The sequence below is a fragment of the Paramisgurnus dabryanus genome, chromosome 6 (assembly GCF_030506205.2).
Source record: "Paramisgurnus dabryanus chromosome 6, PD_genome_1.1, whole genome shotgun sequence".
NCBI classification, from domain to species: domain Eukaryota; kingdom Metazoa; phylum Chordata; class Actinopteri; order Cypriniformes; family Cobitidae; genus Paramisgurnus; species Paramisgurnus dabryanus.
In genome coordinates, this window is record NC_133342.1 from 36,516,850 (window position 1) to 36,534,766 (window position 17,917).

General features: G+C 35.7%; 2 protein-coding genes across 2 annotated transcripts; both read left to right on the forward strand.

Moving 5' to 3' along the window:
- The first annotated feature begins 936 nt into the window (after positions 1 to 936).
- On the forward strand, positions 937 to 3,247 carry exosc4 (exosome component 4). The gene is made up of 3 exons (XM_065277180.2): positions 937 to 1,177; positions 1,997 to 2,203; positions 2,290 to 3,247. The coding sequence occupies exons 1-3, from the start codon at positions 1,007 to 1,009 to the stop codon at positions 2,647 to 2,649; spliced, it is 738 nt and encodes a 245-aa protein (XP_065133252.1). The 5' UTR covers positions 937 to 1,006; the 3' UTR covers positions 2,650 to 3,247.
- A 1,715-nt stretch (positions 3,248 to 4,962) lies between these two features.
- Positions 4,963 to 13,119, forward strand: bcl10 (BCL10 immune signaling adaptor). Its single transcript, XM_065277177.2, has 3 exons — positions 4,963 to 5,303; positions 9,976 to 10,264; positions 10,683 to 13,119. Exons 1-3 carry the CDS (start codon positions 5,250 to 5,252, stop codon positions 11,087 to 11,089), a joined length of 750 nt encoding a protein of 249 aa, XP_065133249.1. The 5' UTR covers positions 4,963 to 5,249; the 3' UTR covers positions 11,090 to 13,119.
- Positions 13,120 to 17,917: the final 4,798 nt, after the last annotated feature.

Below are 17,917 nucleotides of genomic sequence, written 5' to 3' on the forward strand. Positions count from 1 at the left end.
TCTACTTCTTTAAAACAATTTTCTTGCTAAATAATTAAATAAATAAGAAGAAAACGTTTAAAAAAATAAAAACACGCACACAATGACAGGAAATACTTCACAGAACCATACGTAACATAACGTAAAACAAAACAATGCAAAAACGTAAATTAAAACGCACTTAAATTGACGTGGGGACGTAGAAAACACAAATTGATTTTCAAAACATATGAAAGACTTAAAACAATAATCAATAATATTTAAAATAAAATATGTTTAATATACACGATTTTCCATTTAAAAGGACGACAAAGCGAATCAAACATTAAATATTTAATCTACGCCGTATTATTGTATTAACATGAATAAATATTTAATTAACTTATTTACATTTATGAACGTTAAACAGACAAAACAAACAAATTTAGCGTGTTTTTTACCGAGGAAAATTTGACATATATATATTTTAATGATCAAGGATCATTTTATTTTATTTATCAAATATGTCCAATCCAGACAATTCATTGTGATTTGCCTGTGGCCGTTCCTAGAAGTTTTTAATATTTATTTTTTATGCAGAAACTTTATTTAAACATTGAATAACGATTCCGATTTTTGAAGTCCCACGGGACGCAGACAGACAGACTTCTCCGTACCTGTAACAAAAAACTTATATTGACTTATATTATCTTCTTCTACACTCTTTGCTTGTAATACTAATGTCGTCCAGCAGGTGGCAGTATGTTCGCTTATTCATACTGGAATTGAGATCAACAGAAGAAAAACGTACAAACCTCTGGTATTACAAAAACTGGAAGACCAATGATACCAATAGCGAGGTTTTTAAAAACACCGCGTTAATGTATTAAATAAAGTAACGTTTATAGATCTGCAGATCATCCTCGTCACACTCCAGTACAGTAGATGGCGCTATGCACATTTTCAGTTGGTTTGCAACCCGCCATCAAATCTAAAAGAAGAAGAAGATCACGCGCTGGTTTGTGTAGAATTTAGCTGTCAGTGATCAATGGCAGGTCTTGAGTTATTGTCAGATCAGGGATACAGGGTAGATGGACGAAAAGCTACCGAGCTGCGTAAAGTCCAGGCTCGTATGAGTGTGTTTGCTCAGGCAGACGGTTCTGCTTATTTGGAGCAGGGAAACACGAAGGCGCTAGCGGTGGTGTATGGACCACATGAGGTGAGTGAAGAGAGTTTTGGAAAATGGCGTCAAAGTACCGCGAGAGTTAATCTAAAGCAGTGCTAACCATCGTTCTCGCGGTGCTTTGATGTCATCATCCGATAGTTCTGCGCAGCACTGCATGAATTTCAAACTTGTCCATGTGTGATACATTTGAACACGAGTACCAAAGCTTTTGAATTACTTTACATGCATCACTATAAACCAATAGTGCTGATTAGTATGTTTATTATCTGTTAATTTTATATATTTTGTATTTTAAAGATCATTCCACATGAAGTAATTTGAAGTACGCACATCCGCTTTATTTTACCCGGTCAAAATGTATCACTTAATAAATACTCCGCACACTGTTCGTGTCCCTTAATTTGAAAAAATGAAAAGTGGCAACGTAAAGGATTATTCTTCTTCCACATAATGTGCTAAATAGTATTTACATTCCTTACGAAAATTAACCATGGTTTTACTATAGTAACCATAGCATTTGCTTTTAAACCTATAGTAATACAAATGATAATTTAATCAAAAATGTCTACTTCACCATGGTTTATTTTCCCAAAGTTTTTTTCTCATATTTCATCTAACAACTGTTGCATAGCACACACAGAAATCACTATAAACTCACTGTTAATGTGTGTGTATTTACTACATCAATACTACATCTATATTAATGCATATTATATGCAGTGCGTTAAAGGTATACAGTTTGGCTGTATTTGTGATTCCTGGGGTTCGAACCCATGATCTTGGAAATACTGCCTCCCTTACTTTCGTCATGAAGCTATAATCAATGTTTTGATATCTCGTCTCTCCCTGTAGACACGAGGTTCTCGCAGTAAATCCATGCACGATCGTGCAGTCATTAACTGTCAGTACAGCATGGCCACATTCAGCACGGCGGAGAGGAAGAGACGTCCACACGGTGACCGCAAGTCCAGTGAGATGAGTATTCACTTAAAGCAAACGTTTGAAGCTGCGGTTCTCACCGAGCTCTACCCACGTTCTCAAATCGACATTTACGTAAAGGTACATACACTAAGAATTCACTAAATTCATTCATGCAAAAAGTGAACACATCTCTTATTTATTGCGTCTCTTATCCGGATCTTTAGATTCTGCAGGCGGATGGTGGAAACTACAGTGCATGTGTAAATGCTGCCACTTTGGCTCTGGTGGATGCTGGCATTCCCATGCGCGACTACGTGTGTGCCTGCACTGCCGGCTTTGTGGAAGAGACACCGCTGGCGGATCTTAGTCATGTGGAAGAGAGCGGAGGAGGCACTTCGCTGTCATTGGCCCTGCTGCCCCGCAGTGGAAACATCGCCCTTCTGCAGATGGACGCCCGGCTCCACGAGGACCACTTGGACACATTAATGGAGGCAGCAATGACGGCGTGTAAACGTCTTAATAAAGTCATAGATGACGTTGTGAGCCAACATCTAAAGGAGGTTTCGGTTCTGACAAGTGACTGAGGATAAAACTGATGCTCTGGATTTAACTAGAGTTACCGTATTCATTGAAGGAGCATATTCAACCACAAACATGGCTTTACATCAGTTTGATGTGGAAGCTCACATCTGTGTCTAGCAGAGACATTGTAAAATCTCTAAAATAACTTTTTACTTCTTTTCAACAAAAATGTTCTTGGGTTTAAAAAACAATTGCAATAAAAAGCTTTTTGTATGTTAACAGTTGATAACAGTTTCCCCTTTGTGATTTATATATCAAACTAAACAATCTGGAAACGCACAGTAAACAGACTACTTGACCAAAAATGGCTTTTATATAAAGTTGCATTTTGCATTAAAGGGGTCATATAACGTTGCTAAATTAGTTTGTGTATTTGGTGTAATGCAATGCGTTTATGGTTCAAAAAATATTCTTTTTAGGATTTACCCCGCTTTCCTGAAACACTACGATTTTTACAAAGCTCAGGCTGCGTCTGAAACCGCCTACATCCATACTATGTAGTAGGTGAAAAGCAGTAAGCGAGGCGAGTAGTATGTCCGAATTCATAGTATTTCAAAAGCAGTAGGCGGAAAGATCCCGAAGTGTTCATTCCCGTGAGCCCCCGGGAGATGAGTTATCCAACGAAGACAATGACGGAGGGATGTTGTTTTATTCAAAAATGTCCAAAAGCGTTAATGCAGCTCTATTCAAATGCAAATACGTATATTAAACAACAGTTCCTCCTCGTGATTAAATTGCACTAGTTTAAAGTCATTCCAGTTAACGACTGTGTTACATGATGTTTTAACATGGCGAATGTAGTACATCTGAATTCATTCGTACTATCCATATTCATACTATATAGTACCTCTGTTTTAACCATCGATGAGTAGGTACTTCATCTAATTCAGTATGCGATTTCGGACGCAGCCTCATTGTTTTGAAAAGCACTGTTGGTATGGTTGTTAAAATGGTGATCTCAGCCTGGATTTTTATACTCTAAACTTCAAACTACACCTGACACCTTGATACATTTTAATGCATGGCATAAGTTCCACTTTATGTTTACATTTGTTCACACTTTTGTTGATCCAAAACCTTTACAGACATAGAACTTATTATAAAATGTAAACTTGAGATAAATCCCAGCCTATGCACCAAATTATATTTATAAGGAATCTTTGTGAGCAGATGTAACCCCAAAAATACTATAGACCCTTTTACAGCCCATGTGATCAAATAGCCTGCGTGGACATTTTGGCAACAGAAGTGGTGTTATTCCCCAATGGTTCTAACGTGTTAGCAACTAAAAGTTTATTAAAACGGTTTTCCAGCATCAAAATGTCTGGTTGTTGCGTTTGGTTGCACTAATATAATATACATATATACATACATATACATACATATATATACATACATATATATATATATATATATATGGCCACTTTAAATTTGGCATCTGCTAATGTCTTCTATCCACTCCACTATAGTACACAGATCCGGTAGCTGTGTTGAAAAAGTTGATAAAGTTAACTTTTTAAAATAACTTTGTCTGTCTGTGTTGCTTCACTGCTGATTCTTGCCATACTTCCGTTGCCAAACTGTATGCGCATACGTTGCCACGTCATCATTATGTACAAATAGTAAAGGTGCTATAACTGGGACACAATCTTTGTAAGGAAAAATTATAAAGATTGCAATATAATAAAACAGCAAATAACATGTATGTATCACAGCATTTAATCTGTCTCATTCATGTTGATGGCATCACAGATCCTGCGAGTGTCAGCCTCAAAAAAAGCTCCTGGAAAACTAATTTAGTTAAACTCTACAGTAATTTGTGTTAACATGAAATAAGACTAAAAGTTTATTCAATTTTGATGCTTTCAATATATTTTCAAAGAATGAACAGTGACATATAATTATTTATTGTACACCATCTTTTATTATATTCCTGGGAAAAGTGCACCTAAATTAATAATGCAAATCTATAAGGATGGTTTCCCAGACAGGGATAAGCTTAAGCGAGGACTAGGTTTTACTTTAGGAAATATAACTAGTTTTAACAAACATGTCTTACTGAAAACATTACTTGTGTGCATTTTGAGAAAAAAAAAACCACTGAAGGGCCCTGATGTATTTTAAAATATGTCAGTACAAGTTTTGACAGCTCTTACATTTATTTTAGTCTATCATATTATATATTATATCATATAGTAACATATTTTAACATTCCATTAAATGCAATAATACTTAAACACTGTAAACAACATACAGATCTATACAGGCCTACAGAAAACTGGTTAGGAATCAAATGTGGCACGTGAAATATCACAATTTAGAGCGGAAAAAATGAGAATGCAAAAAACTAAAAACATAACTAGAAATGGGCGGGGATTATGACGTATGCATGTTTTCAATAAGGAAGTTGGAGAGCCCCGGTAGTTCCCCTTCACTTTAACACAACCAAATGACAGTTTCTAACAAACCTGAACATTTTGCTGTCAAACGGTTTATAGACTAAACATTTACTACTTTTAAGTCTCTGGGGTTGAAATTATATTAATACATTTTAACCGGACCAAGTTTCTCACCGGAAGCGGCGACGAACAGAGCAAAAGAGATGATGGACGGGACTCACCTGACGGAAGATGAAATGGCTGATATAAAGAAAGAAGTGAGTATCACGTGTATAAAAGTGCACAAAACAAAGCAGATAAGGGATGCTGCGAGTCGGTGATTGGCAGGTAATTAAAACAAAGTGTAACGTTAAGCAAAAAGCAATGGTAAAGTCTGAGGCAGTTTTCCCTTGGTTTTGCTGATCATAACCGGAATGAGTGCGAATAAGCGTAACAACCTGATATAAAATAGATTAAAGTAAGTGATGTATTGAAAGAGCTGTCCTAAAATAAAGTGTTGGAGCCTCAAAAACGGGAGAGTGGGGCGAGATTACCTGAACAGATGAACAGTGGAAGACCTACCGGGGGGTTCGGTTAGTCAGTCAAAGGAAGAACTTTGTTTGAGACTTTGATGTAGTTCGCACAGCAAGCATCACTTACAAAACTGTTTGCCATTGTTTTTGGTTACGTCAGATAGTACTGCATTAAAGGTGCATTGTGTAACTTTAGGAGGATCTCTTGACAGAAATGCTATATAAAATACATAACTGTATTATCAGTGGTGTATAAAGATCGTTTTATTACCTAAGAATTAACTGTTTTTATCTCCATACACTGCGGGTCCCCTTACATGGAAGTTGCCTTCATGTTTCCACAGTAGCCCTAAGCTGTGTCTGAAACCGCTCCCTATCCACTATATAGTGCACTATATCGGGTGTCAGACATTTTGTAGTGGTGTCCGAAACCTGAGTGAACAACTTCATTCCCTACATTCGTTCACTACTTTCTACCCACAATGCACTCTGATTTTCAGGGTACATTCGATGTACACTCGCTCACTCACTATTTCCCATGATACAACGGGAGACGAACACATAACTTGAATCAGCTGAAGGATACTGACAGTAAACACCAAAGATTTACGTTTATACACAATTTTATTTAGTTCCTGTTGTCAGTTATTTTCTACTTTTATAAAATAAGCAAATTAAACATAATTGCGATTTACTTTATTTAAAATATAAAACACATTTCTATTAAACAATAAATAAACAACAGTAAATAAATATGACAAGCAGTTGTTTTGTTCTCTTTATTATTAACTAATAAAATAAACATGACAAATGTGACAAACAGTAAGAAAGTAAACTTTACCATTTCACAGTACAATCAATAAAGCTACACAAGTGTAAGGGTTTATGACGAATCTCCGCGACAACTCTTTGACGCATGGTATTTACGTCAGTGTCTGAAATCGCTAACTCATTTTTGTTCGCTTCTTCCCCATAAAGTGGACTTAATTGTCATTTGCTATATAGGGAATAGTGAATGAGTGAACGAGGGAACGGTTTCGGACGCAGCTCTAAACTGACACACTTTTTCTTTTTCTTGTGTTTAATGGCGGTTGACAAGCCAACTTATGGTGTATTACCGCCACCAACTCGACTGGAGTGTGGAGCATTATAAAGAAAGGAGTACAGTATTACTAAAAATATAAATATATATCATTATATTCTACCATCCAATCTTGTATTTTTGAGATGAGTAATGACGCTTTTCCATTGCATAGAACCCCACGGTTTGGGTTGGGTCAGCTTTCTTTTGGGAGCTTTCCACTGGGTGCAGTACGCAGTACCCGATACTTTTTTTAGTACCATCTAGGTTAGGGTTCCAAGCGACCCAAACTGATATGAAAACGTGACACGAAAACACTGTAGATCACTGATTGGTTTGAGAGAATCGTCACTGCCAGCGTCATCGCTATAATGTAAAATATTAAATTAGCTTTACCTTCGTGCTAGTTGCGCTGTCTCGGGTAAACCTGTTGTCATCTGTGCTTTGCTGTAAGTTCCCAAACTCCCTTTTAGTGGTGAAAAACATCCACAGTTTGAGAATCAGGAACACAATACCAGTGTTTTCCAGACTTGCAGTTTGTGGCGGCACATTCGCAACGCACATGTATGCTTGAATGCAACTTATGAGGCTCAGCGAGCGTGTCACTCTTTACGTGTACAGAAACTGTCATGTGAGACAGATGTGCAAACATATATTTTGGTGGTCAATTATAATTTTGTGGTGGACTGAGAAATAAGCAAATGCATGGGGATATAGCATTCCAACATCTCTATTATATATATATTATTAGCATTAAATTTCTCTATTATATTTCCTACATTGCATTATTACATCCTCGACAGTCTCAGCTTCATCACAAAATTCACATAACCATGTTTGATGTTTCCCTATTCTATATAATGATTGATTTAAGCCACAGTGTCCTATTTGGAGTCAGGTGATAATAGTATAATCTTTCCTGTTATTACTATTCTTCCTTTACCAGTGTGTCTTTGAATATTGTGAAGGTGTCTGCCCTTTTTGTTTCTCCATCCCACATTTCTTGCCACTTCACGTTCATGAGTTCCCTAATTCTTCCTTTTACTTCTGCTTTACTTAGAAGAATTATGAAGTCAATATTCACGTTCCAATGCGTGTTTAGCTTAAACGGACCAACTGTTCTACAGAGTGAGTTTTAGTAAGGACAAGAGTGTCACTAAGGGGGGAAATGTATGACAATTATAAGGGCTTCACCTTACCCTACCGGTTTTTGATGATGCTCAGTGGGTATCGATTTGTAGTGTTAAGCCTAATGGTCAGGTGCGAGACTCAGGGGTTCTTGTAAGAGTTTCAGTGCGCCAGGCCAACCTAACTCTTTTTTTTTTCTCAACAGTTATTGTTTAGAAATAGTAATAACTTTTGTACTATTGCCTCTCTATGACAACCATTTTGTTGTTTCCTAATTGTAAGTCGCTTTGGACAAAAGCGTCTGCTTAATGCCTAAATGTAAGGGCACACGCACTATTGGGCCCCTCTAAAGATCATTTTTATTGGTAGTAACATGCGTGTGGTAGAGGGGTCCCTCATATTCTTTCATAGGGCCCAAAATTGCTAGTGGTGCCCCTGGGTAAGGATCATATAAAATCAGGGGGGTCTTAAAACCCAGATAGATATCACTGCTCCTGACAACCCTATCAGGGTGGTTGTTGTGAATGTGATCATCTAGCTGTCTGTACATTACTCCAGTTATTACAACTCCTTGCCAAAAATGAAATACAAATTTGACAAAACCGTGCAATGATTTAGTGCATAGCTTTTTGAGTGCACAGTGTATAATATGTCATATGCCTATTTCACAATATGGCGGCTTTGACCGGAAGAAGAAATGTATACTTCCTGTTGCACCACTACGATCGCCACTCAATATAATATGGACTGAAAGATGCTTGTTTACTCCCAAACATGAATTTACTTGTCAAAAATGACCATAGCAGATATTGTCTGTTTAGGTGTTAGTTGGAAAGGATGGAATAATGTTACAAATTATTTAAAAAAAATTTTTTTTTTCAAGAAATATGTTAGACAGCTGGACATTTCAAATAAAATAACGAGACCTATTAATTCACGTCTACTATAAATAAGACATCAGGCGATGTCTGTTAAGTGCTTAGCAATCATAATAATTGCTGTTGACTTTTCTCTTTGAATGAGCTAAATCCAATGATGATAAATGATACGTGCATTTAAACGCAACACGCAAGCAAGAAGAAGCAATGCATGCATGCAAGCAACCAATAATAAAACAAAGCCACACACTACGTAAAGATCATCAGATTGCATACTTAAGAAAATAAATACCAATTCAGTTTAAAGAAATAAGAAGTAAAATGTGTAAATATTTCTCCAAATGTGCACACTTTGGGCATGTCGTTACAACAAACGGGAGCAGACGTGAATTAATAGGTAATATGTCTCGTTCTTATATTTGAAATGTCCAGCTGTCTAACGTATAGATGATAGTAAAAAATGCTAAAAAAAATCATTTGTAACATCCTTTCCAACTAACACCTAAACAGACAATATCTGCCATTGTTATTTTTGACAAGTAAATTCATGTTTGGGAGAAAACAAGCAGCTTTCAGTCCATTATTATATTGGGTGGCGATCGTAGTGGTGCAACAGGAAGTATGCATTCCCTACTTCTGGTCAAAGCTGCCATATTGTGAAATAGGCCTATCGGAAGTGTTGCCAGATCTGATGGTTTTCAGCCTGACAACTGTCCAAAACCCTCCACAATGCATTAAAACGCCCAAAAATGTCATTAATTAGTTCAGTATTTAAACTAACACAATTACTTACTGTACTACAGTTTTGCTATAGTGCGTGTGTGCGAGTGTGTGTGTGTGTGTGTGTGTGTGTGTAAACTAGTTTATAAAATGTAAATGTTTGAAAATTGCCTAACTAATCGTAAATCAACCTTTATTTTGTCCACTCAACCTACCTGCTCAGTCAAACTCAAAACTGCCCAATCTGGCAACACTGGTCATTTGGGACACAACTTGAGTGCTTCTTTCAAACAAATGCTTCCTCGCTCCTGCATCTTCCTGCGTCCTGCACCATCTTGTAGGACATCTCAATTTTTTAATTGCACTATGAGGGGGTGAGGTGCAAGGCTTTAAGAGGAGTAAGGATACACAACTGTATCATATGCAGAAGTGTTTTACCAAACCTAATGCATGCATAAATTCAGATCCCTTCACATCATAACTTCTTCAAATCATATCCCCAATGTTCATCAAGTCGTTGAAAATGTAGACTAGTCAGACAACGTAATCGCTATATATTGACATATAATTCAATATTTTTGGTTGCCTTGCAAACTTCTTTTCACTGTAGGCCATAGAGAGATTGCGGCCATACCTGGTTGATAAGATCATTGCAGAGCGGCATTTCGATTACTTGCGCTCGAAGAAAATCCTGACCCGAGAGGACACAGAGGAGATCAGCTGCAGGACCACAAGAGGAAAACGGACCAGCAAGCTCCTGGACATCCTCGCAGAAAACCCACGAGGTTTAGACATGCTTATTGAGTCGATTAAATGGGGCCGGACGCTCAACTTCATCATCGCAAAGATTACAGACGAGGTGCAGCGTGTGAAAAATGAACGTCTGGAAGCTCTCAAAGGTACAGATTTGTTTTATTGAACTAAATCTCATAAAGCTCTCATACTGTAGATGCTAGTGACTGGTGGAAGGAGAGGACTGGTGTGGTGAATCTCAGAAAGCCTATCAAAAAATGATTTGTGTCATTTTTTTACACCATTGTTCAGGGTCCACTGTGTAGATTTTTAGCGGCATCTAGTGGTGAGACTGTGAGTTGCAACCAGCAGCTCAATCACAGCTCACCTCCTTTTTGAAACATAATGTTTTAAATGTAAATGTAAAAAAATGATAAAATAGGCTCCATAGTCTTTAATACAATCTAGACACCTCCATCTTTGTAAGATTTACTTAATGGCTCTTATTTAGAGGAAACATTCATAATAAATAGGTTCATGTGAGTAATGTGATTTTGTTTAATTATTATTCATTTTCACTTACAGCAGCCGGATCTTCGGCCAGCTCCATCTATACCGGCACGAAAGCAGCCACAAATGACCTCTCCAAGACGGACATGGACTATGACAAATACTCCACTATGTGTTACCACCCTGAAGGGGAAGCAAGTCCGTCCTGTTCTGTTGCCACGGGATCCCTAAATCTGCGCTACGGATCCGGCCGAGGAAATGAAGCTTTGTCGGGCTGTGGAGCTACTGGAAGTATGAATGTTTCCTCTACCACATCATCATGCCTGCCCAAACCTGGTGACCCTGGAGCTCCACCACTTCCAGAAGAATCGGATGCTGAAGTTCAAGATATAGACACCGGGGTCTGTGGGAGTACGGGAAGTAGCAGCGATGTGAATTTCCAGCCGTTACGCTCCCGTTCTCTGTCTCCACAAGTGCCGTAGCGTAACTTTAAACCCGAGTCACCTACATTCAATTCAGTGTGAGATTCTGAACATTTGCCAAACCAACAGTTTGTTATTTTAAATGTCATCATTTAAAGCATCACCGTTATCATGATGTGCTGTGTATTATACCAAACCTGAGTTGAAGGGTTTTTGAAATAACATTTATACCCTAGTAAAAAAATATTTTAAAATGGGTCCCAAGCTCTCCGTGGGGCAGTACCCTTCAAAAATGGTCCTATACCATTAAGGTACAGATATGTACACATATAAATAAGGTACTAATATGAACTCTTTTGGTGCAAATGTGTATTTTTATAAAGGGTTCCAGCTAGGGACCATTTTTTTTCTGACAGTGTAGCAATAAAAATATGGACATTTATTTTTTCTCTTATTTGAGGACTCAATTATATGATATTTTTGTAAATGTAGGTCTTCACATACAGTATGCATACAGGTATGTCTAAAGGTTCATCCACACATACAGCAATTTGCAGCAACAACGTTAAGATTTTTTAACCAGTATACCGTTTACCAGTAATAATAATGCAAATGTTGTAAACACCTTTTATGTCCCCTGTATTTTGTTTATTTCAGTTCTTGTCTGACTCTGACAAGAAGCGGCAAAAATCTTCATTACATTGAAAACAAGGCAGTTCTCAAGCACATTTCTTAGTAGTTGTCACTGGATTTCATGTTTAAATGTTTAAACATTAAAAAAGATTGTCATTTATTTTTATTTATTTTTATTGCTTACTGTTGCGTAGTCATCTGATCGCCCATCATACATACATTGTAATTGACTTTATTTGTGCATGACACCATTATTACATTTATAAGTGGTCCTATGTTTGTGTTTTTGTATGGTCAACCTTTTTATGTTGCTAATATCTAAAACACTGTTGACTACTTTCAAAATTTAAAGGGACAATTCACACAAAAATGAAAATTCTGTCATCATTTACTCTCCCTCAAGTTGTTACAATTTGCATACATTTTCTTGGTTCTGCTGAACACAAATGAAAATATTGTGATGCATGTTTGTAACCAAGCAGATCTGGGGCACCATTCAAGATTGAAGTTTTTTTTTGTCAATGCCACCTTACTGTATGTGCAGACATACAAACCGTTTCTCTTCTCTCTCAACAAATGTTTACATTGTCAGTGCAATATAGAAAGTACAGACTTCTATTATATTGTTTTGTTCCTACTGTGGAAGCCAATGGTGCCCCAGATATGCTTAAGTGGTTTGATTGCAAAATATGTTCAAAATTTACAACTTAAGGGAGAGAAAATGATGACAAAATTTGTTACCTATCCCTTTGATTGTTTGAATATGTGAAGCATTGTGTCTGTGCAGACAAATGTGCAAAAATCAAAAGGAAATCTATAGGGAGCGTCTTTATGATGGCAGCGAGTATATGATCGTGCATGTTCTAGGAAATGTGCAGCATTCAACATAAGGCAAGTAGAAAGTAGCAAAGCTAGACAGCTTTGTTTTCATAATCAAATTTACATTCAGTAATGAAATCCTAGTAAACAAATATGTACTGTCACTGTGTTTATATAGTGTTATGTCAACATAATGTAAAAGTCATAAAACTCATCATAACAACAGTGCCACAATTGTATTCACTTCTGCAACCAGACTTACAATGTGTTACTGTATTCATGAATGATTATCTGTACACACATTGCTGGTGAATGAGGAACTTTACAGAACATTACAGAAATTTCATACCTCAGTCTGACAGCCAAATAAACTGCATGTATAGGTTTCTATGTGCACAATATGCTGTAACTGACAGGGGGAAGCACTTCAGAGAGTCAACTTAAAATATGTTTAAGCTTTTAAGAAATAAGTTTACATTTATTTGCATACTTTTATACATATTTCACAATGTTACTAAAAGGGGTCGTTAAATGTGTTTGTGTTAAAATTAAATTCAACCAGCTACCCATGATTGTAAAAAAGCAAATTGTTATGAAACTATTTTTGTTTTAAATAAAGTGTCAGATCTAAATTTCAATCATTTCTTTTGGTTTACATTCAAACATTGAAATGTCTTTTGAATGTCAGGGTCACGTTTGCATAATGGGATGTGTAAACACAATTATTGACAGTGTCTTTCTATAGACCGTTTCAGCAGTAACAACATAAACAAGCGGCTGTCGCGGTCCGCACGTAACTTCCGGTAAACTCCGCAAAGAATAAATAACAACAAAGTTCTTTAATTGTAGTTTATTTATATAACAAGCAAAAAAAACAACAACACATAGATTACCTAGGAAATCAAAACATTTGTTGTTTTCGAGGAGGCATTTGTTCAAGAGATCAGTTTACCCAGCTAGCAATTTTACGTTATAAAAACGTTCCCGGAACGTCTTCCGAAAGTTTGGAAAACGTTTTTTTTTTAACGTTCTTACAACGTTAAAAGCGTCCAGTTTTTTAGACGTGGTATTAACGTTAATGTGTGGTTATAAGAACGTTATTAAAAACGTTTTTAGAAAGGTTCAGTCCGTTGTTATATTAATGGTCTAATAACGTTTTTAAAAACATTATTGAAACGTTCCATTCACCATTATATTCATGTTCTCAAAACGTTTTCCTAACGTTCGTTACAGGTTATAAAAACATTGTTTAAACGTTCTTACACAGTACAAACGTCCAGTTTTTTAGATGTAGTATTAACGTTATTGTTTGGTTACAAGAACGTTTTAAAAAAACGTTTCTAGAATGGTTCGGTTTGTTGTTATGTTAATGTTCTAGGAACAAGTTTAAAAACGTTATTAAAACATTCCATTCACCATGATATTAAGGTTCTAAGGACGTTTTAAAAACGTTCTTAAAACATTCTATTCACCATTATATTAATGTTCTTAAAACGTTTTTCTAACGTTTGCATTTAATTATAAAAACTTTGCTGAAGGTTTTTTTGGTTATAAGAACATTATTCAAAACATTTTTAGAGGAACATTCAAGTCACTTGTCAGGGACAGAAGACAACAGAGGCAGAGAGTAAAATCAAACAGTTTATTAAAAGTTGTGGTAAATTGTAATGGTAAAAAATGAAAGTCCATGTGAAGAGCAGGCACAAACACACCACCCAGTCACAGGTGTATTCCAGAGTATCCAAATATCCAACACAGATGACGACAATGGCTGGAAGCCTCTGGTAGATAGAGTCAGATTAGTCCATGCAGCATACAAACATAGCTAGCACTGGACAGTGTGTTTGTGTGTGAGAGTCTTAAATGGTGCAGAGATGATAAGGTGTGCCAGGTGATCGTGATTAGTAATTGGGTGATTTTGATCTGGTGAAGTGGGTGAGGGAAAAACCTGGCAAATCCGTTACATCACTCATAGAAACAATGTTTTTATATATATTTTAAAAAATAACATTCCTTTCACTTAAATATTCTCAAAGTTTTTGTATGTAAATGTTATTGCAATTATATTTGTCTCTAAAATTCCAATATAGAAATTATAAAATGGAAAGCTAAAAGATTATTCATTAGCCTTCCCACCCCACAGTTGAGTCAAGACTGGATCATTGAAATAATCAATTAGATTAAAATAAAATGTGACTGAATCACAAAACCAGTCATTAGTACCACAGGTAAATTTGTAGCAATAGCCAACAATTCATTTTATAGCTCAAAATTTTAGATTTTGATTTATGCCAAAAAGCACTAGGCATTTTTATTTTTCTCATCCTTACATTTACTTAAATTTCTTTAAATCTAGGGCTGGGCCGATACAACTGTTTCATGTCTGATACCAATGTCGATACCATAACCTTGAGTTGATACCTAAACCTAACCAGTTACAAACGTTAGAAAAACGTTCTTAAAACGTTAATATAATGACAAATTGAAGGTTTCAAGAACGGTTTTAAAAACGTCCTTAGAACATTAATATCATGGTGAATGGAATGTTTTAATAACGTTTTGAAACACGTTCTTAGAACATTAATATAACAACAAACCAAACCATTCTAGAAACGTTTTAAAAAACGTTCTAGTAACCAAACAATAACGTTAATACTACGTCTAAAAAACTGGACGTTTTTAACGTTCCTAGAACGTTTCAACTGAATGTTTTTGTAACCAGTTACAAACGTTAGAAAAACGTTCCTAGAACATTAATATAATGGCAAATGGGACGTTTCAAGAACGGTTTTAAAAACGTCCTTAGAACAGTAATATCACGGTGATTGGAATGTTTTAATAACGTTTTGAAACATGTTCTTAGAACATTAATATAACAACAAACCGAACCATTTTAGAAACGTTTTTAAAAACGTTCTCGTAACCAAACAATAACGTTAATACTACGTCTAAAAAACTGGACGTTTTTAACGTTCCTAGAACGTTTCAACCGAATGTTTTTGTAACCAGTTACAAACGTTAGAAAAACGTTCCTAGAACATTAATATAATGGCAAATGGGACATTTCAAGAACAGTTTTAAAAACGTCCTAAGAACAGTAATATCATGGTGATTGGAATGTTTTAATAACGTTTTGAAACACGTTCTTAGAACATTAACATAACAACAAACCGAACCATTCTAGAAACGTTTTTAAAAACGTTCTTGTAACCAAACAATAACGTTAATACTACGTCTAAAAAAACTGGACGTTTGTACTGTGTAAGAACGTTTAAACAATGTTTTTATAACCTGTTACGAACGTTAGAAAAACGTTCTGAGAACATAAATATATTGGTGAATGGAACGTTTGTATAACGTTATAAAAAACGTTATTAGACCATTAATATAACAACAGACTGAACCTTTTTAAAAACATTTTTAATAACCTTCTTATAACCACACATTAACGTTAATACCACGTCTAAAAAACTGGACGCTTTTAACGTTGTAAGAACGTTCAAAAAAATATTTTCCAAACTTTCGTAAGACGTTCCGGGAACGTTTTTATAACGTAAAATTGTAAGCTGGGGTACTCCCTTCTACAATATTCGATCTGGCCATTTTTTGCCAATATCGGACTAATATCGATACTGCATATCGGATCGGCTCACCCCAATTTAAATCCCCAAAAGATACAATATTCCACTACACAGCAAAATCCCCAGAGTTAAATCAACTCTGCTGGTTGTACATATTGTCCCAATCTTACAGAGAGTTAAAAGTAACTCTGAAGCTGCAATCAATCATTTTATTCTCTCTATCACCATCTCTGTTTGAAACCTAAAATTGCATTTACATCTTACTTGTAGAGTTATTATCTTAACTTAGGTTCAGATGTTTGCTGTTTCATTTAAACTCACCATTATTGTACTCAGTGGTTGTTTTAGTAGGACTAGACTCTTAGTTGTTAGTTTTTTCCAACTGCTATAATTTTATGTGTTTAAGACATGTTATGTTATAGCAAAGAAAAACAATACTGCTGCTCTGGAGTAGTCTTTAGTACATAAATTCTAAACATTTGTCAGCATCTACAAAACATATGTGCAGGTGTAGTGTTTACACACTTATCAGAAGTCGGAAAATATCATTTTCCATTAATTATGTGCGACTGTAGTATAAATCCAGCATTCTCATGGCAGTTTGTCATTCTGAACAATTTTGAGGGACTTAAAAATTAACCATAGTGCAACGTAGACACACAAACATCAAGAATCAGAGTATGAATCTCAACAAGGGTGACAAAGAAAATGGTAAAAATGTTCATTATTTATTCCTGCCACAGTGCATTCTGGGAGTTTTGGATAAGATTTGTAATTTGTTGATACCCAGCATGCACTGCAGCATGAAGCTTTTCATTTTATTTTCACCATCATTGTGATTTATAGTCTGATTCTTGATGTTTGTGTGTGTACATTACACAGTGGTCAAATTTTAAGTATCGGTGTTTCAAAATCGTTCAGAAGGACACACTGCTGTGAGGGTGCTGTATTTTATACTACAGTCTCATACAAATAATAGAAAAGGATACTTCTCATAAGTGTGCAAACACTACACCTGCACATAAGTTTTCTAGATGCTGATGATGTTTAAACTTTATGTACTAAACACCACTATGGAATTGTGCTGTTGCATTTTCTTTGCTATAAAAACATGTTTTAAACAAACATAGTTATAGCAGTTGGAAAAATTAGCAACTAAGAGTCAAGTCCTACTAAAACAACCACTGATCACAATAATGGTGACTTTAAATGAAACAGCCAACATCTAAACCTAAGTTAAGGAAAAAATCTACAAGTAAGATGTAAATGCAGTTTTAGGTTTCAAACAGAGATGGTGATAGAGAGGATAAAGTTACAGATTGCAGCTTTTAACTCTGCTTCAGAGTTACTTTTTAACTCTCTGTAAGATTGGGACAATATGTACAACCAGCAGAGTTGATTTAACTCTGGGGATTTTGCTGTGTACACAATGGTAATGTTGTAATGCTTACAATACAATTATAACGTTTTTAATGCTACCATTGTAAGAAAGTTACATTGCATACACAATGGTAACGTTTTCAATGCTACAGTTTTAAAAACTTTACATTACATACACAACAGTAACGTTTTCAATGCTAGGGTATGAAGAACGTTCTGCTAACTATGCAAATAAAACGTTGTCAATGCTACCCTTTTAAGAACGTTACATTATATACACAATGGTAACGTTTTCAATGTTACCGTTTTAAGAACGTTATATTACATACACAATGGTAACGTTTTCCATGCTAGGGTGTGCAGAATGTTCTGATAACAAAGCAAATATAACGTTTGCAATGCTACCTTTTTAAGAATGTTACATTACATACACAATGGTAACCTTTTCAATGTTACAGTTTTAAGAACGTTACAT